At 60.3% G+C, this 22,689-nt stretch overlaps 1 protein-coding gene across 4 annotated transcripts; it reads left to right on the forward strand.

The window, feature by feature from the left end:
* The first annotated feature begins 220 nt into the window (after positions 1 to 220).
* Positions 221 to 22,673, forward strand: ADSS1 (adenylosuccinate synthase 1). 4 transcript variants are annotated; one of them, XM_028851937.2, is made up of 14 exons: positions 221 to 454; positions 10,711 to 10,813; positions 14,032 to 14,098; positions 14,146 to 14,147; positions 14,997 to 15,047; positions 15,419 to 15,485; positions 16,288 to 16,395; positions 16,524 to 16,605; positions 16,802 to 16,928; positions 17,539 to 17,693; positions 18,766 to 18,890; positions 19,812 to 19,909; positions 21,232 to 21,381; positions 22,317 to 22,673. In XM_028851937.2, exons 1-14 carry the CDS (start codon positions 263 to 265, stop codon positions 22,367 to 22,369), a joined length of 1,380 nt encoding a protein of 459 aa, XP_028707770.1. In that variant the 5' UTR covers positions 221 to 262; the 3' UTR covers positions 22,370 to 22,673. The 4 variants fall into 4 exon arrangements, with proteins under 4 accessions (XP_028707770.1, XP_028707771.1, XP_077798162.1 ...); XM_028851938.2 differs by lacking the exon at positions 14,146 to 14,147 and having other exon boundaries at positions 14,032 to 14,094; XM_077942036.1 differs by lacking the exons at positions 221 to 454; positions 10,711 to 10,813; positions 14,146 to 14,147 and adding exons at positions 2,486 to 2,765; positions 2,854 to 3,260 and having other exon boundaries at positions 13,909 to 14,094.
* Positions 22,674 to 22,689: the final 16 nt, after the last annotated feature.

A 22,689-nucleotide genomic window follows, 5' to 3' on the forward strand; every position in this document is an offset into this window, starting at 1 on the left:
GTGGGGCGCCCCAGGCCCTCTGCCTGCCTGGCCGTCGGTCTACGCGCCCCCTCACCTCTAAAGTGCTCGAGACTCAACTGGGCTTCCCGGGCGGCTGCGAAGGGGCGGGGATTTGGCGGCCGGAGGTCAACGGGGCGTCACTGCGCCCGCCCTGGCCCGCCCCCGGCCCGCCCCCTGCCCGGGCCCCGCTCCATTTAATGGCGCGGACGCCGGCGGCGGCGGGCTCCGGGCCGGGCCAGCGCAGCGGAAGAGCCGAGCCAGCATGTCCGGGACCCGAGCCTCCAACGACCGGCCCCCCGGCGCGGGCGGCGTCAAGCGGGGGCGGCTGCAGCAGGAGGCGGCGGCGACCGGCTCCCGCGTGACGGTGGTGCTGGGCGCGCAGTGGGGGGACGAGGGCAAAGGCAAGGTGGTGGACCTGCTGGCCACGGACGCCGACATCATCAGCCGCTGCCAGGTGCGGGCTGGGGCGCCGGGTCCCTCCCCCACCGCCCAGCGAGCCCCCCTCCCCGGACCCAGACGGCCCCTGTCCTCCCATGCCCTGGCCGGTCACTCACCCGCTTGGATGCCTTCCCTCCGGGAGCACCTTTCCCAGGGCCACCCCACCCATGCACGCACACGCACCACTCACACAACCCCCGACCCACACACACCGCCTTCCCCTCCACCCACCCCTCCTCCACCATCTGGGCAGCGGGCCAGGGCACAGCTATAAATACAAGTCGCTGAGTTGGGGACACCCGATCCTCAGGGGGTGGCGCATGCCATCGGCGTGACGCTGGACCCTCCATGGGGGAACCGGAGGACCCAGCCCCAGGGTGGTTTGAGGACCCTCGAGACACCCCCCTTCCTCATTTGCAGTGATCACCTGGGGCCTGTCTGGGTCTGGGACAGGGCTTAGCTGGCTCCCCGCATGGTCGGCAGGTGGTGGAGGGGGTGAAAGCTGCCTGCTGGGTGGGGTTGACCCCGGTGAGTCAGCCAAGGAGAGGCAGAGGTGGAAGGGGGCCAGGCCGTCCTGGGGGGCAGCTGGGGCCGGGCCTGAGGGAGGGTGCTTGGGATGATCCTAGCCAGACATGGGAGAAGGAGGGCCACAGACTTCTGGCCAGGGTGACCTGGTGGCTGGCAGTGCCACCGAGGCCAGACCCGCTTTGTCCCCCAGGGCCGAGGGCGGGGCCTCTGACAGCCCGCGGCTGCTCTCAGCGCCCCCGTCTGTTCTGACTGAGCTGGACACTGGGCACTCTCTCGGCTGCCACCCTGGAGCTGCCTGCCCCATGCCAGGGCAGCCAAGTCTGCTGCCCATGGGCTGACTTACAGCTCCAGGCACAAAGGGGTCTACTTTGGGACGCATGCGTCTGGGGTTTGGAGTCCGCCTGGGGCTGTTGCCAATAATGGAACAAGGGCCCCTGCACAGCCCCTTCTCCGGGTTCTGTGGCCTCCTTCCTGAGCTCCGGAGAGGAGGGCTGGGGCTCGCGACGATCCCTGTCAGAGAAGGGAGTCAGCCCAGCACCCTGCGTGGCTCAGGGGTGTCTGAGCCCCTCCTGCCGGAAGGGACTGTGGCTTCCTAGAAAGTTCTTCCTGGAACGGTGGGGGACCTCCCCGACTCGCTCTCCGTCCTAAGCAGCAGGCAAGCTCGTCTCTCGCTCCGGAGATCCCCCAGGTCCTAGAGGTGGTCCTCCTCCCATGCTCCCTCCACGCTGCCTCTGCCCGCCACCTCGTCCCCGGCCGCCAGGGGGCGTGTCCAGCGCTCTACCGCTCTTCACCCTCCCGGGCGCCCTCAGCGTGGGGCAGCCGCGGCTCCCCACCCTCCTCAGACCTCTGCTCCCGTGAGGCCCAGGCCCCTCCCTATGAGCTGCCGGCTCTGGTGGACGCCGTGCACTTCTGCAGGGCGGGCTGGGGCCGCCACAGCTGCTCTACAAGCGTTCAGCCGGCTCCACTGCCAGCTGTGGAGGTGGTTCTGGATCCGGGCCCTCCCTGCTGCGCCCCCGCCCCGTCCCCCCACAGCCCTGCTCACTCGCAGCTGCAGACAGGAGCACGGAGGGCGCAGCAGGCTGGAGCCCATCCCACACTCGGGCCACCAGGCCGCCCCCGCCAGGCCACCCCACAGCCTGAGAGAGCGCCTGGCTCTCCAAGCCGGTGGGAATAAAAGAGGTTTGTCCCTGGAGCCCACAGCTGTCCCCCTCCAGCCTCCTCAAAAGCCAGTGAGGCAGGAGCATCCTGAAGAGCTCCTTCACAGGTGAACGGAGGCTCAAGTGCGGAGGAATGAGAGTCACTGCCATGCTTGGAGCCCCCACGGGTGCCACGTGCCCACCATGATAGCCAAGGGCCTGGCCCTTTGTCCCCACCCGTGAGTGCGGGACCGAGCTGGATCTCAGCGGGGTGCTGCTCTGCAAAGGGAAGGTCAGGGACCTGTCTTCTTTGGGGACCCAGCCCCAGGCTCTCTGCGAATGCTCAGTGATCCACGACCTCACAGTGCCATCTCTCCTCTTAGCGGTGGGGGCTTTCCCCTGCCACCAGGCTCCCAGCATCTCCCCTGTTCTTATGCATACCATGTCTGACCACCCCATGTCGTCAGAGGCTGGCAGAGTGAGGATCTGGCTGGATCTCCCCAGGGAAGACTGCCTCTTTTCTTACTTGGAGTGTGGATGCCTGAAGCCAGATGAAGGTACCCGACATGGGGGTTTCCAGGCGCACGGAGGCCAAACCTTGCCCTCTCCCTCGAGGGGCTGAGCAGAGGACAGAGCAAGGGCAGAGTGGTCCAGGTGGTAAAAGTGCATGCAGTAGGCAGAGCGGGCTGGGCCGCATCTGGGAGACAGGCTGGCTGCCAGGAGGGCTGAAGCTACCAGCCCTGGCAACCAGCCTGCTCTGCTCCCCAGTCCCCGAAGGGTCGCCTGGGCCTGGGGCCACCCTGAGTGTTGGCTATGCTCCTTCCCTGGCTGCCCAAGCCTCTGCACACCCAGGCTCTGGCTCTGCCCTCTGCTGACGCCTGCACCAGCAGAGCCATCACTTCGAGCCCAGCTCCCAAACCCCCTGGTGGTTCCTGGCACTTGGCAAGAGTCGCTGCTTTGCTCACCCTGGACATGGACTTTCCACCCTGCCCAGAGGTGATCTGGGGCTGCCCAAAGCCCTGCACGGCTCGCCTCATTCTTTTCCCATCCTGGTCGTTTGGGGCCTGTGGTCAGAGTGCACCTGGGGGCCCCTGAGAGTGTCCTCGCCTCCCACAGTCTCTCGCCTTGAGTCCACCTTTAGGACCTGTTTCCTGGACAGCCTCCCTTCTCCAGGCTGAGCCTATATTGTGCATCCCCCACCTCGTGCCCACACCCCCACCTTCACACCTGGGCCGTCCTTCCTCCACTCCAGGGTGGCTCTGTTAGGCTGCACTATGCCCCCTGGCCCCACTGTGCCATCTTCCTCCTTGCCTGCTACCCTGGCTGCTCCCGAGCCTCTCTCCCCTCCAGGCTGAGTCTCCTCTGAGCCAGGTCTGCCCTCCCTGCTCTGCGGCCACATCACGTCGCCTGCCTCTCTGTGCTGGGGTCCTGTGTTCCCTCTCTCCTCTCTGGGCATGGACACCCCATCCTACTTCCGAGGGGTCCCCAGGCACCTCCGCCTGTGCTTCCTCCCTCATGTCCATGGCGTTTCCGTCCCCTGTGTGCCCCGCCTGCACGTCCGGCTCGTACCCCTCAGATGGACAGCTGAGGACAGGCACAGCTGGGCCTCCCCTACCCCCGTTCCCAGGCTGGCAGTGCCTGGCCTTTACCCCCTAGTTCCTCCTTCCATCTCCAAGCTACTTCCTCTGGATAACTGAGCTCCCTGCCCAGGACCACAAGGCTCTGGTGAGCCCTGGCCTGGTTTAGAATCCCCGTCCTTCTGTCGCAGTGCAGACCTCAGGGCACTGGGCTGTTTATGTCTGGCCATGCCCAATACATGGGCTGAAGGGGCCTGCCCTGGGTCTCCATAGTGCACTCCCAGCCTCCCATGCCCTCCAGCTCTAGCTGGAGCCCGTGTCCAGCTGGCGGACAGGGGCGGAAAGCTGTGGCCATGTATGCAGGGGTGTGAGACCACAGGCTGTTCCCACGGTGTCTTCTGTGGTGTGGCAGCGCCAGGTGGGAGCTGGCATCCTGTGCATTGAGGGCCCCTGTGCTGTGGCTGTCGTGGCTCTGGGCGCTGTCTCCAAGGGGCCATCAGGTAACGCTTTGCCTCAGGCTCCAGGGTGCACCAGAGACCTTCTGGGAGTCGGAGGGGCAGCTGCCTTGGCCGGGGAGTGCCTGGGGCTGCTTCTAGAAAGGGGTCTTCCCCTACCCCACCTCTGCACTGGTGATGGTGCTGGTCACTGGGCCATGGCTCCAGGACAGAGGGTCCCTGCAGTTAAACACAGCCCTGCCTCATTGCGGGAACACCAGTCCCAGGCAGCCGAGACCTGCATTTCTGTCCCAGGCCTGTCCCAGGTTCTGTCGGTTCTGTCCCAGGCCTCACCCCACTACCAAAAGGGGCAGAGAACAATTCCTTTGGGCTGAAGAAATGAGTGAACGGTGGGAGCCTGCAAGCACAGCCCAGAAGGGAGTGAAACAGTGTAAGTGGCTGAACCCACCGCACCACACTGGTAGTCACAGGTGCGTGCACACTGGGCGCCAGGGCCCCTTGCTCTGTGCCGGGCATAGTTGTCATACAAACTGCCATTGGGTGCCAGTGCCAAGAGGTTGGGCCCCAGGAGCCTCACAGCCTCTGAGAAGCACCGTGGGCCTCCCCCGGCGCTCGCCACTCTGCTCGCTTCACTGTCTGGCGTGAGCTCGCTGACAGCCAGGCCCTGGGCCAGGGCTGGCGATGGACACAGAGGCAGGAGAGCTGGTTGCTCCCATTCCAGGGGCAGAGGTGCAAACAACCACTCCACTGTCCCCTCCTCCCCAAGCCTGCATGAGAGCTTAACCAGGAGGTGGTATAGCATGGGCCTGGCACAGCTAGGGCTGAGGGGGAAGCGGGTAGAGTGCAGTGGCGTTGGGGCATGGCACCGTCAGAGATGTAGTCCGCTAATGCTGTGGGGAGAAGGCTCTGGAGCATGGGAGGTAGCAAGCCTCGTCCCAGGTGCTGTTGCAGGTAGGGCTGACGATGGGAGCTGCATCGCAGGAGAGAAAGGGGCCTCCTTGGGAACACTGGGCCAAGCAGACGCTGTGGCCAGAGGAGTCATCCATGGCATTAAGGGGCCTGTGGACTGCAGGGCAGTGGCCAAGTGGGCCGGGAGTGGAGGGGGCCCTGGCAGGTCAAAGGTCAATGGACAGCCCCCAAGCCAGGCAGATGGCAGGTGGCATCCCAAGGGTTTAGGGACGGGGTGGACAGGAGCAGGACGATGGCTGGAGGGCAAGGCTGGGACACGTGCAGGTGACAAGCTCAGTGCAGGGGCAGGGCATGCGCCATCTGGGCAGTGTGGAGGTGAGGAGCAAGGACAAAGCCTGTGTGTGGAGAGGCCTTGCAGGTGTCAGCAGCGTGGCGTCGGCATGGTGGAGAGGAGCGTGGCGCCGGCGTGGTGGGGAGGAGCGTGGCGCCGGCGTGGTGGGGAGGAGCGTGGCGCCGGCGTGGTGGGGAGGAGCGTGGCGCCGGCGTGGTGGGGAGGAGCGTGGCGCCGGCGTGGTGGGGAGGAGCTGCGGGGTGGCAACCCAGAGGCAAGGAGGTGGGCAGAGGCCCCCGGAACTGGCCCTGCCCCTCAGCCCAGCCCCAGGTCACAGCACAGCCCTCCCCTGGCTGCCTCCAAGGAGTCCCCAGCTGAGTGGCCACTCCTCGCCAGCTCAGCCCACACCTCACCTTCCCAGTGCCTGTGGAGGCCCAACCAGGGTGACGCTGGGAGAGGAGAGGGCTTGGAGGAGCCACAGGTCAAATGCAGGAGGCCACACCTGCCTACCCAGGAGGACTGCAGGAGCCGGGTCCTTAACATCTGGAGGGGAGCGGGTGGGTGCGGTGGCTCACATCTGTAATTCCAGCACTTTGGGAGGCTGAGGCGGGTGGATCACTTGAGGTCAGGAGTTCAAGACCAGCCTGGCCAAGTGAAACCCAGTCTCTACTAAAAATACAAAAATTAGCTGGGCATGGTGGCAGGTGCCTGTAATCCCAGCTACTGGGGAGGGTGAGGTAGGAGAACAGCTTGAACCCAGGAGGCAGAGGTTGCCATGAGCCAAGATCACGCCATTGCACACCAACCTGGGTGACAGAGTGAGACCATGTCTCCAAAAAAAAAAAAAAATCCATTGTTGAAGCTGTCCAGGCTGTGTATTTTGTTTTGGCAGCCCTGGCAGACTATAGATAGTCAGATGATATGGAGAAAGATGTAGAGAGATATTTACTTATAAATATAGGTACATATATAAAATGCCTGGAGGGAGCAGCAATGGTGGGAGGACTGAGGAGCGGCCCCGAGATGTGCTGTGGGTGGTCTGAGGGTGCGCACAGCCTCCTGGAGGGGAGGGTCCTGAGTGGGGCAGTGGGGACAGGGTTGGCCACAGGGCCGTGCCTTCCCTGGCCCCCAGAGGGGTGAGTTGGCTAGACCCACAGGGACAAAGCAGGGGTCAGAGCTGTGTCTGGTTCCTGAGTGGGTCTTGTCCCCTCTTCCCTCGTCCAGTATGGAGACAGCCTCTTTTCCTGAACTCCCTGCCACCAGGGAGGCAGCTGGCAGGGATGTCCCCTAGGGACTTTGAGTGACCAGCCAGACTAGGCAGAGAGTGGTAGAGGAGACTCCAGTGTCCTGACCCAAGGCTCCACCACAGAGGGGAAGACCCCAGGAGAAACCTGGAGGCAGGTAGAAAGTGCCAGGGGGCCACCAGGCTCCCTGGGTACCCCTAACTCTGGGCCCCCAGCCTGATCTGAGCCTGTGGGTACAGGTCACTCAAGGCAGGTGTTCTGCACCGTCCATCTTTGTATCTTCTCTCTCACTTGCACCCTTGCCTCACTGTGCTTCTGAGAGTTGGGGGCGTACCTTAATCTACCGTCCCTTACCTGGCAAACAGTGGAAAGGTGGCATGATGTGTCCCTGCAGCTGCTATACCTCTAGGGGCCATCATTCATGCCATGGCTCTGTGACAGCACCCCCCAGAGTTGTGCAGTGTGCAACATGGGTGACCGCCCATGGCAGCTCACAGCATGTGGCTCAGCCCATTGGCCATGCAGGGGGCTCCTTTCCTAGGAGCAACAGGCCTGGGCTTCCTCTCCACCTGTAGGGGCAGCAGTGGGCATCTTAGGTAAATGCAGGACTCTGCAGCCCCTAGAGGACCCTGAGTGGTGGCTGAAGGATGGATGTGCCCATGGCCTTCCCTGAGCTCAGGTGCCTCAGCTCTGCTTTTAGAGGAGCAGGGCAGCCGAGGGGTGCCTGGCAGAGAGAGGCCTGCCAGCTGGACATGAGGACCCTGGAGCTTGGCCTGAGGGGCTGTGGTGGGAGCCATGCCTAAGCAGAGCTCTCCTGTGGCACACACTCAACCCTGGCTCTTCTGCCCATCACTTATCTCCATGAGGTAGGAAAGACAGAGTGAGCGCGGCTGCCCTGGGGGCTCAGCACTGGGGGGATGGTGACAGGACTTAGGGCTCAGGGCCGGGCTGCCTGGGACAAGCAGACCCTGAGAGGCCCCCTGTGGCAGGATCCATAGACCCATCTACTGGGCCAGCAGGGGCCAGGAAAGGAGAGGAGGAGACCGGTGGGGCTGGAGGCACCGGTGCGTCTGTGCAAGAGGAGGAAGCCCTGTGAGAGGGCAGCAGTCTCCCGACTGCCCTGCACACCATGCTGAGGGGCCTGGCATCCACCTGCAGCCCGAGGCAGCCCCAAGGGAAGGTCCCAGTGCCTCTCCAGGAAGGGCGGGGCTGGCCCTGATGTTTGGTCCCTCCTCAGCAGCCAGCCTCATGGTCAGCCTTGGCTGGTGGCTCCCATGGCAAGGCAGACCCTGGCCTGGACCTGAAGGCTCTGCCTTTGTGCAGAGCCCCGGCCTGACTGTACCAGCTTCCCTTTGTCCCCCTTTGTCCAGCCCTCCTCGGACGCCTTGCTGTGGGAATCCCAGGCTGAAGCTGGAGGAAGGGCAGGAGGACTTCTTGTCCCCAACCTCTCACCATGTGCCTGTGCAGCCTGACATCCTGAGACCTCAACTGTGATGGGGAGGACAGACTGGGGTCTCTCCGGGGCCATCGTCCTGGGCTCCCCAGAACTGGGAGGGCCTGCGGGTCAGCAGGCCTCAGGCTCAGTGTCCTGAGCTGGCTCCTGCTTCCAGGAGTGGCCTGGCACTGGCCCGGGGGTCATCGGACACCCATTGGCCCACGACAAGCCACGCCTGTTCCTAGGAGCCTGTGTTTGCCCCAAACAGAGCCAGGGTGTGCCCAGCGGGGTGTCCCTGGGCCTGCTGACATGGGCTCTGGGCACTCTGCCGTGGCAGGCAGCACTTGCCCTGACTGCCAGGTCATCCCTCGAGGCCTGCCCACCCCAGGCGGGGCTTTGTACAAGGGATAGGCTTCCCTTATCTCCGTTTCCCTACCTGTCCTCAGAGACCTCACCCCTGACTGCCCCCAAAAGGCAGCAGATGCAATCGTGGGCGTGAACCTACTCTGTGACCCCCGCGGAGAGGAATTACCACACCACGTATGTGCCAAGGCAAGGACAGAGTAAGGGTGGGGGTCTCCAGGAGGGTGCGGTGACCCCCAAACCCAGAGTCTGTTCCAGTCACGCCAGGGCCTGCCCCGTCCCGATGGACTGAACCTGCACGCCCAGGGCTGACTCAGGGTCTGCTGAGCGGCACAGGCTGAGAGCCCTGCCCATCCGCCCAGGCTGTGGAAGTGCCCTGACCTTCCACCTCCACCCTGCCTCGGCGCCTGGCAGCATTAGCTCCCCCAGGGCCTCCAGGTGCCCTCAGATCACCCTCCCTCCTGCCACCAGGCTTCCTGCATCTCTCCACCTCCCAGGATCCCCACCCAGTTCACCCAGCACCGCCCTGCCCAGAGCCACTGTCCTGAACTGGTTTCCTGCAAGGACTGGGCCCAGCCAGGCAGGGCAGGCAGAAGTCGGGGCGTGGGGGTGAGGACTCCTGCCCTGGGAAGGGGCCTCAGGGCTCTGAGTGCTGCCTAATCTCCCGATGTGTGACGTTAGGTCCCAGGAGGGCGAGCGCCCTGCCTGGCATCTCCGGATCTGCCCTCCCTCTGTCCCCAGGGTTGCCCTGGCACCAGCCGCCAGGGCTCTTTCCATGTAAATCTTGTCCAGGTGCATCATGAGGAGCTAGTGCAGAGGGAGGGGGCCGCCGTCACTGAGGGTCCTGCCTGCCGGGACACCCCACTGCCAGGCATGTGAGGGTGGGAGGGGAGCTGAGACCCCTCTGTTGGGCAGAGAGCAGTACAGTGTGGCTGGGAGGATCCCTCATGGGTAGACAAGTTGAGGGCTTTTCTGCTGGGAGGTGAGGCAGGAAGGTGGGGCTGGATCTGGGCTCTGGAGTCCTGGGGACAGAGTGGGCCCCAAAAGGGCAGTAGTGAAGGAAAGGCCAGACCAGTCTGTGGGGCAGGGTATCTGTGTGTGTCCTCCAGCACCCCACCGGAACCCTGCTCACCTTCCAGGTGGAGCTCAAGGAGAGAGGGCAACAGGGAGGGTCCCCCATGCCATTCCGTGGCTGGCCGGAAGTGGGGCTGGAGACCTGGCCTTCTCTCGTGGGGCAGAGAGCTTCTGGGGCTCCCTCCAGGCTCTGCCACACCTGGCCTACACGGGTGTCTTATGGTGGCATGAAGACCAAAAGGTGCTGGAGGGACACCCCTTGCCATTGGTGGGGGCCTGGCTTCAGGGGCAATGGGCCATCGTGGGGCATCACAGATGCTGCCCCTTCCTCAGCTGTGAAGCGGGGACTCCTGCCTACATGTAGGGGAGCCCTATGAGCTGTGCCTTGGGGCTGGAGTGTCCCTGCAATCGTCATGCCACCAGCCCACCTGGCCTGCAGGAGCAGAGGGTGGGGGCAGCAGCGGACACCCACTGGACCTGTGCCCTGCTAAGCAGAGCCAAGCAAAAGGCAGGAGGGCTTTGGTTGTTGCCCCACCTGGAGAGGGTCCCTACTTTATCTCCAGCTTCCACTGGCACAAGAGGCCCTTTGGGAGCCTAAGGCAGTGGCGTCCAGGGCGGTGGCACAGTCTGCTTGTGTCATGTGGCTATCTCCTGGCAGGAGGGGATTGAGTCTGCACATCCTAGTCCCAGGCCCTCTCCCCACCGGCAGCAGGAGTCCCCCAGAGAGGGGAGCCTGTGGCTGGGTGTTCCCCAGAACAGGGCTGGCTCAGAACAGCTTTTGCCTTTTCATTTTAGATGGGAGGTGCCTGCTCAAAGGGAAGGGTCCCTGCTAAAGAGGGTGAGGGCAGGTTGGGCTGTGGCAGGGGCTGAATTCATGCTCTGCGGAAGGGTTGGACCCTCACTCCTGCATGAAAGGAGCGAGCTCCAGAGCGGGCCCTGCAGCTGCAGAGACCTGTACCAAGCCACCTGGAGGTGTTGGCACCAGCCTGGGCCAGACCCTTCTAACATAGGACCCTGACCAAACGGCTGCACTCCTTGCATGGTGCAGGATGCTCACATCCCAGTCCTGCACAGATGCAGCAGAGCTGGCCACCGAGCCAGGCACCCCAAAATCCAAGAGCAGTGCCCTGCAGAGACAGGGGAAGCCCCTGTGGCTCAGTCCATGTCCGGGGGGTCCTCAGTACCCAAGTGCCTTCAGCTCAGCCAGGTTTCTGTTCCAGGGGGGCAACAACGCTGGCCACACGGTGGTGGTGGATGGGAAGGAGTATGACTTCCACCTACTGCCCAGCGGCATCATCAACACCAAGGCTGTGTCCTTCATTGGTGAGTACCCTGCCCCCACCTGTATGTGAGCAGGAAAGGGGGTGTCAGCCAGCCCAGGATCCCCACTCGCAGGGGTACAGGGTACCAGAGCCTGGTGATGACGGCTCTAGCAGGAGGCTGGACCCCGGCCTCCACCTGCCCCACCAGGCACTGGTGCATAGAAACTTGCATAGCCCAGGCCTGGTCTGGGAACACAGCTGAGAGGACACCAGGCTGATGGGAGGAGGGCAGAGTCACATCCACCCGCAGGAGCGGGAGTGCCTGATCCCTGATCCCTCGCGTGCACACACTCTGCGAGACCACACGCCCACGTGCCTGTGACTGCATGTGCATACCTGTGAGTGAGCATGTGCTTGCGACAGGCCTGGCTTCTCGCTGCGTGGCGACCAGGCTATGTGGACAAGGCCGTGCCCTTCCTGGCCTTATGGCCGTCCTCTTGCCTGGGCTGCTGTGGCCACCTGGCAGGCCTGGTTCCAGCCCCTTCCCAGTCCATGCTGCAGAGGGACCTCCTTCTACATCGCCTGCCCCCTCTTGGGTCCGGACACAGCCCCTCCCTGTGGACTTCACTGCAGCCACGGGTGACCACTCAGTGCTCCGAGAGGCGAGCCACCTCTGCCCCCAGGGTTCCGTGGCTCTCTTTCCCTCCCTCTCTCGGTCAGAAGCCTGCACTGTGCACCCTGGCCTCAGCTCTCAGCCCAAGACCCCCTTGCTCAGAGAAGCTTTTCCTGATCCCAGTGGCCAAGCCAGCCAGGCCCCTTCTTGTACTTTCCCTTCCAGCTCTTTCCAGACTACAGCAAGGCCATCCTTCTGACGTATCTGACCCCTTCTCAGCCTGTCAGGAAGTGGGGGCTCGGGCGCCTCAGGTGTGTGCCCAGCAGATGGCATAGGCCTGAGCCCGTCGAATGTGAGCAGCGGGAGGAAGATAGAGCAGAAGTGGCTGCCGCAGGGGCCATGTGTGATCAGGGGCTGAGCTGGAGTGACTCACCCAAGACCGTCCCCTTGGGTGCAGACCCAGTCCCTGGCCCTCCCAGCGGTGGAGTTAGGACAGTGTGGGGACGGTCCCTAGTTCACAGCAGGAAGGCCCTAAGCAGTGAGGTGGCCTGCCCGCCATGTCGCGGGAGCCCCTGGCCCTGGCAGACTGGGCAGTAGCGCTGGCTGGCCGCTCCCGGTTGTGCTGCAGGAAGCCTTCTCCAGCCGCCAGCCCCGTCCTGCCCAGCCCTGGGCCCCACATGGCGGGAAACAAGGCCAAGGAGGCACCGCTTAGCAAGTGGCAGGACGTGCCAGGGCTCACACAGACACCCTCAGCTTGCGACACTCCGGGCCTCTGCCACGTGTTTATTTTAGGATGCCGTGGCATTTGGGTGACCTTTTGTGCTCACCGTGGCTTACGTAGACTCCAGGTCACTCTTGTCTGGACTGAAGTCCTGTCTCCTTCAGCTGAGCCTGTGCCATGGCCAGCCTCAGCGGGAACTGGCAAAGGGAAAGGGGCTCCTTGGAGAGGCAGCAGGGGGTCCTGAAGGGCTTCGTCTTCAAGCAAAGGGTTTAGAGCTCAGGGGTATATTTGTGTTTTGTTTTTTGTTTTGAGACAGGGTCTTGCTGTGTCACTCAGGCTGGAGTGCAATGGCACAGTCCTAGCTCACTGCAGCCTCAACCTACTGGGCCCAAGGGATCCTCCTGCCTCAGTCTCCCAAGTAGCCAGGACTACAGGCTTGTGCCACCACACTCAGCTAGTACATATATGCATTTTTTTTTTTTAAGAAATGGGAGTCTTGCTATGTTGCCCAGGCTGGTCTCCAACTCCTGGCCTCAAGTGATCCTCCTGCCTCAGCATCGCAAAATGTTAGGATTATAGGCAAGAGCTGCCATGCCCCACCAGAGTGGTGCATTTGTTACAATCAATGGACCTGCACTGACACATCACCATCACCCAGCGTCCATAGTCACCTTAGGGTTCACACTTGGTGCTGTACATTCTGCCAGTTTGGACAAATGTATGCTGTGTATCTGCCACCAGAGTATCATACAGACTTTTTTCACTGTCCTAAAAACCTCCGAGCTCAACCCGTTCATCTCTCCCTCCTCAACCCTCGGCAGCCACTCACGCGGTCTCCGTAGTTTTGCCTTTTTCAGAATCTTGGAGTTGGAATTGTACAGTATGTTGCCTTTTCAGATTGGCTTCTTCCACTCAGTAATATGCATTTAACTTTCATCTACGTCTTTTCATGGCTTGATAGCTCATTTGTTTTCAGTGTTGAATAATACTCCACTGTCTGGAGGGACCACCGCTGACTTCTCCTTTTGTTTACTGACGGGCCTCTTGACTGCTGCCGAGTTCCGGCGATTATGAATAGAGCTTCTAAACATCCACGTGCAGGTTTCTGCGGGGACATCAATTTTCAGCTCCTTAAATACCAAGGAATGTGATTGTTTTGCAACCATCACCACCATCCACCTCCAGAACTTTCTTATCTTCACACACTGAAATGCTGAAACATCAAACAACTCCCCAGTCTCCCTCTCCCAGCCCCTGGTGCCTCCCATTCTACTTTCTATCTCTATGAATTTGACTCTTCCAGGGGCCTCATATAAGCGGAATCATCCTGTTTGTGTCCGTTTGTAACTGCCTTATTTCACTCAGCATCATGTCTTCAAGGCCCCTCCACGTTGCAGCCCGTGTCAGTATTTCCTTCCTACTTTAAGGCTGAATACTTTTCCATCATATGGATAGACGATGTTCTGCTTATCCATTCATCTGTCAATGGATAGCTCTTGGCTACTGTGAATAATGCTGCTGTGAACATAGGTGTGCCCATTTCATGCTGGGTTGTTTTTGTTTGTTTGTTTGTTTGTTTGTTTTTTGAGACAGTGTCACTCTGTCACCCAGAGTTCAGTGGCAGGATCTCAGCTCACTGCAACCTCTGCCTTCCAGGTTCAAGTGATTCTCCTGCCTCAGCCTCCCCAGTAGCTGGGATTACAGGCATGCACTACCATTCCCAGATTTTTTTTTTTTTTTGTATTTTTAGTAGAGACGGGGTTTCACCATGTGGGCCAGGCTGGTTTTGAACTCCTGACCTCAAGGGATCCTCCTGCCTCAGCCTCCCGAAGTGCCAGGATTACAGGCATGAGCCACTGTACCCATTCACTTCATGCTGTTCTTAATGTACGTTTTCCAATGTCTGGGACACAACTCTTGTCTCATGCCTCTGTCTCTCATGCAGGCAACGGGGTGGTCATCCACTTGCCGGGCTTGTTTGAGGAAGCAGAGAAGAATGAAAAGAAAGGTAAGTCCAAGCTCCTGCAGACTTGCCCTGTCCCAGACACGGTGCCCTGAGAGGTTGTGTTGGCTGGAGCCTCTCTGAGGGTTTCTCCCGCGGAGGGGACTGGCGGGGGTGGGTTCCCAACACAGTTGGCTCAGCTCATCACTGGCTCTACCTGTGCAGAAAACGAGTGAGCCAGGCAACCCCGAGGCCTCAGACGCTGGCGGCCTCGGCATCACAGGGCCAGGTAGCACCTGCAGACTCAGGTCAGGAAGTCTGGGAAGGAGCCAGGGACCTGGACCAGACACCCAGGGGGAAGTGGGGACTGCTGGGCTAATTATGCCTGCAGGGAAGGATGTGGCTCCTGGGGGCTCTGAGGAGCATCTGGCCAGGCACACAGAGGCCTGCAGGCAGTGAGCGAGACCCACCAGCTGGGGGTGTGGGCAAGGCAGACCTAGTGTGGGTAGGGACAGACAGCAGCCTGAGTGGGTCTGGGAGGACGCTGAGCTCCAGCCTCACGCTCAAGGGCAGGATGGGTGTGAAAAGAGCAAGGAGAATGTGATTCTGGGGACATGGGCACCAGGGGTACCCAGACTGAGGCCCTGAGGGGGCAGGTCACCTTCAGAGTGGCTGCAGGTAGGGAGGAAGGCCAGGCACTCACACCAGCTCCGGCTCCCCAGCCCGGAGGGGTGAAGCCTGCAGGCATGAGAGTGGGCATCCCGGCGGGGGGTGGAGTGAGGGTCCGGGAGCCTCAGCTGGGGAGCAGGCAACGAGGGGCAGGCCTGCTGCTTGCTGTGCAACAGAGGTGGCCCTGTCGGCCCCCACATGCCTTACCCGGATGGGAGCCGGGCGAGCTAGCCCAGCCTTGGCCTCTCACGTGTGAGCTGCAGTGAACACTGACCCACCTGCGTGCCGTGTCCCCGCAGGCCTGAAGGACTGGGAGAAGAGGCTCATCATCTCTGACAGAGCCCACCTTGGTACGTTTCCCACTGGGGTACAGGGAACAGCCCCTCCTGCCCCCACCATTGCCAGCCGGCCCTGCTCCTCCACGGCCACCAAGATCAGGGAAGTCCCCAAGGCCTTCTTGTTCCACATGGCTCCGTTAGCTTGTACGTTATCCTTTTTAAAGAGCTTCAAGGTGGGAGCTGGGTCAGGGATCCCTAGCCCATTTGCAGATGGGGAAACTGAGCCCCAGACACTCATGGTCACACCCCAGTTTGTCCTCTTTGAAATCTCGACCACCCCCTTCCCAGGAGACTCAGGCCGGCAGGAGGTGAGTTCCATGTGTAAACATCTGTCCTCTGCTTCTCTCCCGTTCCCTGGTGCCCTCACCTGGCCCACCCGCCAGTGTTCGATTTTCACCAGGCTGTCGACGGACTTCAGGAAGTGCAGCGCCAGGCACAAGAGGGGAAGAAGTGAGTCTGCCGGGACACCCTCAGCCTCAGGGAGTCTTCTGGGCCCGCAAGCTGGCAGACTGTGGGGTGTGTCTGGTCCTGGGCACGAGGAGGGTACCTCAACCCACTCAAAGCCCCTGGAGAATGGCACCTGTCAGAATTCCACAGTGCATCACCCAACCCCCGGACGAGCCAGCCCGTCTCTCTCTGGGGTTGCACACTGTCCTTGCTGGCTGTCACTGCCACGCAGCCCCCCACAGGAGTGCATAAGCCCTACCGTAGCTTGTCACACCCACCACCTTTCCTGACTCCACACAGGCCCCAGCGAGGACATGAGGAACACTAAAAAAGTTTAGTAGAACCTCAGATGTGCCAAGGACACAGGAGTGAAGCAGATGAGTGTCCTGCCCCAGAGAGGTGATCACACACCCACTCACACTCTCCACAGGCAAGGGCACACGCTCGTGCTCTCACATACACACCACACGCCCACGCATGCTCGCACTGATATGCACATGTGCACGCACCGCACAAGCCCACACACCCACGCAAATGCACAAAAGTACACACAGCCACACCTACATACACTCACACACGTGCACACACTCCGTGTGCACACATCCACACACAGGCACACACCGTACCAGTACATACATCCATGCGAGTGCGTACACCCACACTGCACACACTCACAGCTCAGCCAGACACAGGCGGCAATGGTGAGCACTGGAGTCATGAGCCGGCGGGGGTCATGGCCTCAGTGGGATGCCTGAGCTCCTTGGGGCTCCTGGGTTCTCATGGGCACCCCCTCCTCATCTTTCAGTATAGGCACCACCAAGAAGGGAATCGGACCCACCTACTCTTCCAAAGCTGCCCGGACGGGCCTCCGCATCTGCGACCTCCTGTCAGATTTCGATGAGTTTTCCTCCAGGTACTTGAGCCATCTGCAGTCCCGGGAGAGGATGGGGAGAGGTTGCCAGAAGGGTCTGTGGCTAGTGGGGAGGGCCCTGAGGACCAGCGTGGACCGTGACGGGGTGACAATGACTGTCCCTTGTGCAGATTCAAGAACCTGGCCCACCAGCACCAGTCGATGTTCCCCACCCTGGAAATAGACATTGAAGGCCAACTCAAAAGGCTCAAGGTGAAGCCGGGGCCGCAGTGTGGGGGCTGCGAAGTGCCCCTCCAGGGAGGCTGGCTGTCCTACCTGGTGCTCGTTGAACACCCTTGGGGCACACCCGTTATTAGGCATTGTTATGGGCTGGCCAACCTTCTTGGGGACGCAGGACTCCTCTGCCCCAGGTCACAGGCTCACGCTGCTGCTTGGTCCTTCCTTGCAGGGCTTTGCTGAGCGGATCAGACCCATGGTCCGAGATGGTGTTTACTTTATGTATGAGGCACTCCACGGCCCCCCCAAGAAGATCCTGGTGGAGGGTGCCAACGCCGCCCTCCTCGACATTGACTTCGGTATGTCCGGGAGGATGTGCGTGCCAGCGACCTTTCGTGCCTGCCAGGGAAGACCCAGCTGCGGAGAGCTGTGGGAACAGATGGGGGAGGGAGGGGCAGACCCGCTTTCCAAGGCCACAGTGCCATCCATGCCCATGGAAATGATCCTCATGTCCTTAGTGTTCCTATTGTCAGCAAGGGAGGGGAGAGGAGAAAGGGCTGGGCTAGAGATGAAAGAACAGGCTGACAAGGTGACAAGGTCAGGGGTGGGGCCAGGGAGCCTGGCAAGGTGGGTCAGAGCCAGCCCTTCTGACGGTCTGTACAGCCATATCCTGTCCTCACCCCCACAGGCCCACCAGCTTACCCTCACCCCCAAGGCGGCCTGGCCACCTCAGGCCATGCTGTGGGCAACTTCCTCCATCCCCTCACCCCAGACTCTTATGTGAGCCATATAGCCCAGCACAGCACCCATTCAGCCACTCCCCCAGGACAGGCCAGGCTAGCGACCCCCACGGAGGGGACCCCCCATGGTCTGAAGTGCCCGCTGCCCTTTACTGAGAAGGCCTCTTGGGCTGGGTGGAGTAATCTACAGGGGATGACAGGTAGCCCCCTAACCTGCTCTGTCTTGCAGGGACCTACCCCTTTGTGACTTCATCCAACTGCACCGTGGGCGGCGTGTGCACGGGCCTGGGCATTCCCCCGCAGAACATAGGTGACGTGTATGGTGTGGTGAAGGCCTATACCACACGCGTGGGCATCGGGGCCTTCCCCACCGAACAGATCAACGTGAGTCCCCAGGCCCTCAGGACCCCATGGGAGGTCAGGGAGGCCCGGCAGCAGTGCCAGGGGTGGGGTGAGCAGTGCCAGGGTGGGGGCTGTGGGGACCCTGCCTGTACCATTTCCCCATCTCCCACCAGGGCCCTTCCTGCTGTGCAGGCCAGGGTGGGGCTTAGTAAGAGGCACTGGGGTGGGCCTATTCCCACAGCCGCAGCACATGAGCTCACACAGGGTGTGCACATGGACACATGTACACATGACCTCACTCCCCTTGGAGTGTGAGGCCCACAGGCAAGTGGGGGCGCCTTGCAGCTCCTCAGGACACCCTCATTTGGGGTAGCTGGTGGACTCACCTTGGCTCAGGGAGGACACTAAGCACCTTCCCTCGGCCTTGTCCCCAGGTTGGGGGGCGGTCCTCTGTGACAACCAAGCTAGACTTGGGGCTGAAAGCCAGCCCCCACAACCCCACCCAGCTCTCCAGCCTCAGGAAGGTTTCTGGAAGCTGCTGTGGCCCCAGAATCCTCAGGAGGCCCCAGCCTTCCTCTCTCAGCCTCAACCTGTGACCCTTGGTAGGGCAAGGACATGGCCCTTGTACCTGAGCAGGAAGAAGGGCAGGTGCTGGGAGAGCCAACACAGGGAGGGGCAGACGCTCTCCAGAGAGGCTTGAGAGGGTGCAGGGATAGGTGTCAGGAGATACACACACCCCTGACCCCCAAAGCCAAGCTGCAGGGCCATGCCCACCTCCACCAGCTGCCCAAGGCAGGAGGGGAAGACGGCAAGGCTGCCGGTGCCTTCCCCAGCTCACAAATCCTAGTGGTCTGGTGTGTTCAGGAAGAGTGCTCACCGGCTCACACGGCACTGTGCGCCAGGCCCTGCCCGTTGTGAGCCTCAGCTGCCGGACAGGCTTACCATGGACATGGGGATGTAGGGGAGCCGGATGTAAGGACTGTCAGCGGAGGTGAGGCAGCCTCAGGGATTCTGAGATCTGCGTGTGGGGAGGGAGAGGTGGGGGTAGCAGCAGGGCCAGGCCACACAAGGCCCCCACCACAGTCCACGTGACATCTGCCCTGTTCTCATGTAGGAGATTGGAGACCTGCTGCAGACCCGCGGCCACGAGTGGGGGGTGACCACAGGCAGGAAGAGGCGCTGTGGCTGGCTCGACCTGATGATTCTGAGATATGCTCACATGGTCAATGGATTCACTGCGTAAGCAACCCATGCTGCTGCCATCCCCACTGGGACCGTCCCTGACTCCCGACACGTGCAGAGGCAAGCAGCACTTAACGCAGGGGCTGAGGGCCACCAAGTCTCCTTGGACAAGGTTTCCCACTGATCTCGACCCTTCCACAAACACGGCCCAGGGGTTAGCGGTATGGAGGCCTGTGCAGGGTGTGTTGCAGCCGCCCTGGGAGCACAAACTCCCACCCCAGGGCTGATGCCGTGAAGGATGAGGGCGTTCCAGCACTTGTAAAAGGTTAAAATGCTTCATGTGGAGACCGGAAGTCCCCAGGACGAAAGGATGCACCGTCATCCTGCTAGGAGGACAGAAGCACTGGTGCCGGCCTGTCGAGGCGTCCACTCTGCAGGCCCCTCTGCTCCTCACAGACTGGCCCAGGCTGCCCAGCTGTTCAGGCTGTCTCCCAGGGATCAGAAAGAGGCTTTGCGTGATGGCTGGGCTCACGGCTTCCTCTCCAGCTCAGTCAGACAGGCCAAGGCTGTGAGTCGCACATCTTCCACCAGGGTTGACAGCATCAGCCAAAATTCCTCGAGAATTAACCAGACCCCTCCTGGGTGGGTAGAGCCAACCCGGCAACAGGAAGCAGAGGAACCTAGTAGCTGACGGTGTGGCATCTGGGGTCCCTGACCCTCACTTTCCTAATGTGCAACGCAGGGTTCATGGCGCCAGCCTCACCGTGTGCTAGGGCTCAGGCTGTGGTGCTAGCTTGCCTGCCACTCATCTGCTCTGCAGCCCAGTTCCTAACAGGCCACCACCAAGTACTGGTCCGCAGCCCAGGGACTGGGGACCCCTGCTATAAATAACAGAAGTGAGAGGTGAAAAGCAAATGGAAGAAACCTCAGCATTGCTGACCACTTCGTGGGTTTGCCTGGCCCCTTGGCTTTCCACAGGCTGGCCCTGACGAAGCTGGACATCCTGGACGTACTGGGTGAGATTAAAGTCGGCATCTCGTACAAGCTGAACGGAAAGAGGATTCCCTATTTCCCAGGTATGTGAAGTGGGGCAGCCGTTCTGCCCGTTGGGCCGTTTCATGGGTATTGGAATAGATGGGACCTGTGACTTCTCAGAGAGGGGAGAGTTCCCACATTCACAGGACACAGGGCAAGCAGCTTGTCTCCAGGGACCAGCCTCCATCATGGCTTTCGCCTCTCATGGGTTTCTCCCCACAATGTTCCCCGGGAGGCCTGGCCGGGCAGGGGTGGCTGCAGGCGCCTTCCAGTGCTATGGGAATGGCAAGGGGGACAGACTACGCGCCTGGGACCCTGGGGGTCCTTCAGCTGCCTTGGGGAAAAGGCCCACCTGCAGGGAGCCACGGGAGGCACACAGGAGTTAGTGGATGCAGTCGGTTCTGGAAAACCTAAAGCTCTATGCAGATGTACAGGATGACTATTTCATCTGAGAAAATATGCTTTGTGGTGAGATTTTGAAGACCTAACTGGGATCCCTGCTCCTGTGTACCCCTTCTTCTGGAAAGCATGAAGGAGATGCCATTTTCCTGGGTTTCACAGTTTCGTGTGCCTCTGGACGTGCCCCCTCAACCTCAGTCCAGGGTCATGTTCTGACCCCCACAATGGCTTCCTCCCCAGCGGCCCTGGGTGAGCTGCCCCTGGCTGGTCTCCATTCAGCAGATCTGTGTAGACCACAGAGGGCCACCTGGCCACAGGAGCCGTGTGTGTCCTTGCAGGCAGTGTCCCTGACCCTCCTGACCCTTGACCTTTGAGAGGATGCACTGCTGAGGCCTGCAAGGTCTCCTCATGGTGGTCCAGGGTCCCAGGAGGACATGCAAACACTGCCTGGCTCCAAGGCTCAAACACATTTGCAGCGAGAACCTGTGTTCCAGCATCTTCCATCTGTAAGGGTGGTCGTCTTCTACCATGAGCCACAGAGTCCTGCACAGAGTGGAGGTCCCTGCCCTCTGGGAGCTGATGTTCTTGGGGTGGGAGGACATAGATGCTTCAGGATCCCTTAGTGCTTCAGGATTCTAGAGTCTCAGAATTTCCAAGCCAAGGCTTGGAGTGCCTCAGCTGATGTCACAGTGGAGGTTTTAGCAGAGTGGGTAGCACATATGTGTCATGTCCCTCTGGTCTGGAAGGCATGTAGTCAGTGTCTGAGCCCCACTGCTGTCCCCTGCTCACCACCCAACACTGAGAAAATCAAACTGGGCCACATGCCCACTTGCTGCCTTCCTCATTGCTGAGTCCCTGAACAAGGAGGCCCTGGATGGGGGTGGCCGTGTCACCAAATATTTGCTTCCTTGGTGATAGGAGAGAGGTCTGTGGGCCCCACTCATCTCCTGTGTGCTTCCCCCAGCTAACCAGGAGATGCTTCAGAAGGTCGAAGTCGAATATGAAACGCTGCCTGGCTGGAAAGCAGACACCACAGGCGCCAGGAGGTGGGAGGACCTGCCCCCGCAGGCCCAGAACTACATCCGCTTTGTGGAGAATCACGTGGGAGTCGCAGGTGGGTGCCCTGCATCCCCAGCCACCCTCCCTGCACCCTGGATGCCCCAAGGGGCCCACATCCCAGCGCAGGGCTTGGTGAGCAATAAGAAAACCAAGTGTGGTCACCAAGTGAATATATTGGAGGGCAGGAGGGGAGGAGGACTCAGAGCTGGGGCAGCGCGGCTCCTGTGGCCAGGGTGTGGGTGTGACCTTGCCAGGAGCCCCTGCCTCTCCGCATCCAGAACAACAGATGGGTCACATGCCAGCCATATGATTGTGTCGTATGTTTACTCTCATAGCCCAGGGGTGTTTGCACCCACAGAGAAAGGGCCTGCAGGGAGAGTCACTAAGTAACTAAGGTTGCCATTTCCAAGGGAGAAGGGAAGAGACTCCTGTTTTCTGCTGCGGGAGGATCAGTCCCCCAACATGCGCAAACTTCTTTTTTTTTATTTATTTTTATTTTTTTTTAATTATAGATAGATAGATAGATTTTTTTTTTTTTTTTGCTTTTTGAGACGGAGTCTGGCTCTATCACCCAGGCTGTAGTGCAGTGGCACGGTCTTGGCTCACTGCAACCTCCGCTTCCCAGGTTCAAGCGATTCTCATGCCTGTCTCTCGAGTAGCTGGGACTACAGGTGCCCGTCACATGCCCAGCTAATTTTTTTTTTTTTTTTTAGTAGAGACGGAGTTTCACCATATTAGCCAGGCTGGTCTCGATCTCCTGACCTCATGATCCACCCGCCTCAGCCTCCCAAAGTGCTGGGATTACAGGCGTGAGCCACTGCGCCCGGCTTGCACTACCTTTATAACTTAAAAATTAAAACTGTCTCCATTTGGAGAGAAAATAGCCCTTTTTACCAGATGAACCACACAGAAAGATACGAGGCTAAAGAAAACTTTTTCTGAATTTTCTGCCTCCAGTGTATATCATAACAGTCTTTTCTGCTTTTTCAGTCAAATGGGTTGGTGTTGGCAAGTCAAGAGAGTCGATGATCCAGCTGTTTTAGTCACAGACTGAGCTGATCCCAACAGACCTGGCAGCGAAACAGCAGCAATCACGTTCCTCGGCAGGCACAACCAACACCAAAGCAGGAAAGCCGTTTTCTGTATTTTTCTATTTCTGTTCAACCTGTTGGTTTCTACAATGATTTTAAACATTGGAAAGCCAGCCTTGTGTATATTTTTAAAAATTCTGCTATTTAAAATGAGCCAAAGTGCTCAAAGCAGAGACCTTCTATGACACATTAGTGTCACATGGTTGCGTGTCCAGCTGAAGCAGTGTCATAATAAACATCTCCAATGGCCACTGAATGGGAGCAGTCATTAC

This window comes from Macaca mulatta, chromosome 7 (genome assembly GCF_049350105.2).
Source record: "Macaca mulatta isolate MMU2019108-1 chromosome 7, T2T-MMU8v2.0, whole genome shotgun sequence".
Taxonomy (NCBI): domain Eukaryota; kingdom Metazoa; phylum Chordata; class Mammalia; order Primates; family Cercopithecidae; genus Macaca; species Macaca mulatta.

What these genes read in the sequence shown, in the direction of transcription:
- ADSS1 (XM_028851935.2), top strand. Translation starts at nt 5,395, where the DNA reads ATGCGCCATCTGGGCAGTGTGGAGGTGAGGAGCAAGGACAAAGCCTGT. An exon ending in CAAGGCTGTGTCCTTCATTG is followed by an intron (nt 10,814 to 14,031) that starts GTGAGTACCCTG and finishes TCTCTCATGCAG; the next exon opens with GCAACGGGGTGGTCATCCAC. An exon ending in CTCTGACAGAGCCCACCTTG is followed by an intron (nt 15,048 to 15,418) that starts GTACGTTTCCCA and finishes CCCACCCGCCAG; the next exon opens with TGTTCGATTTTCACCAGGCT.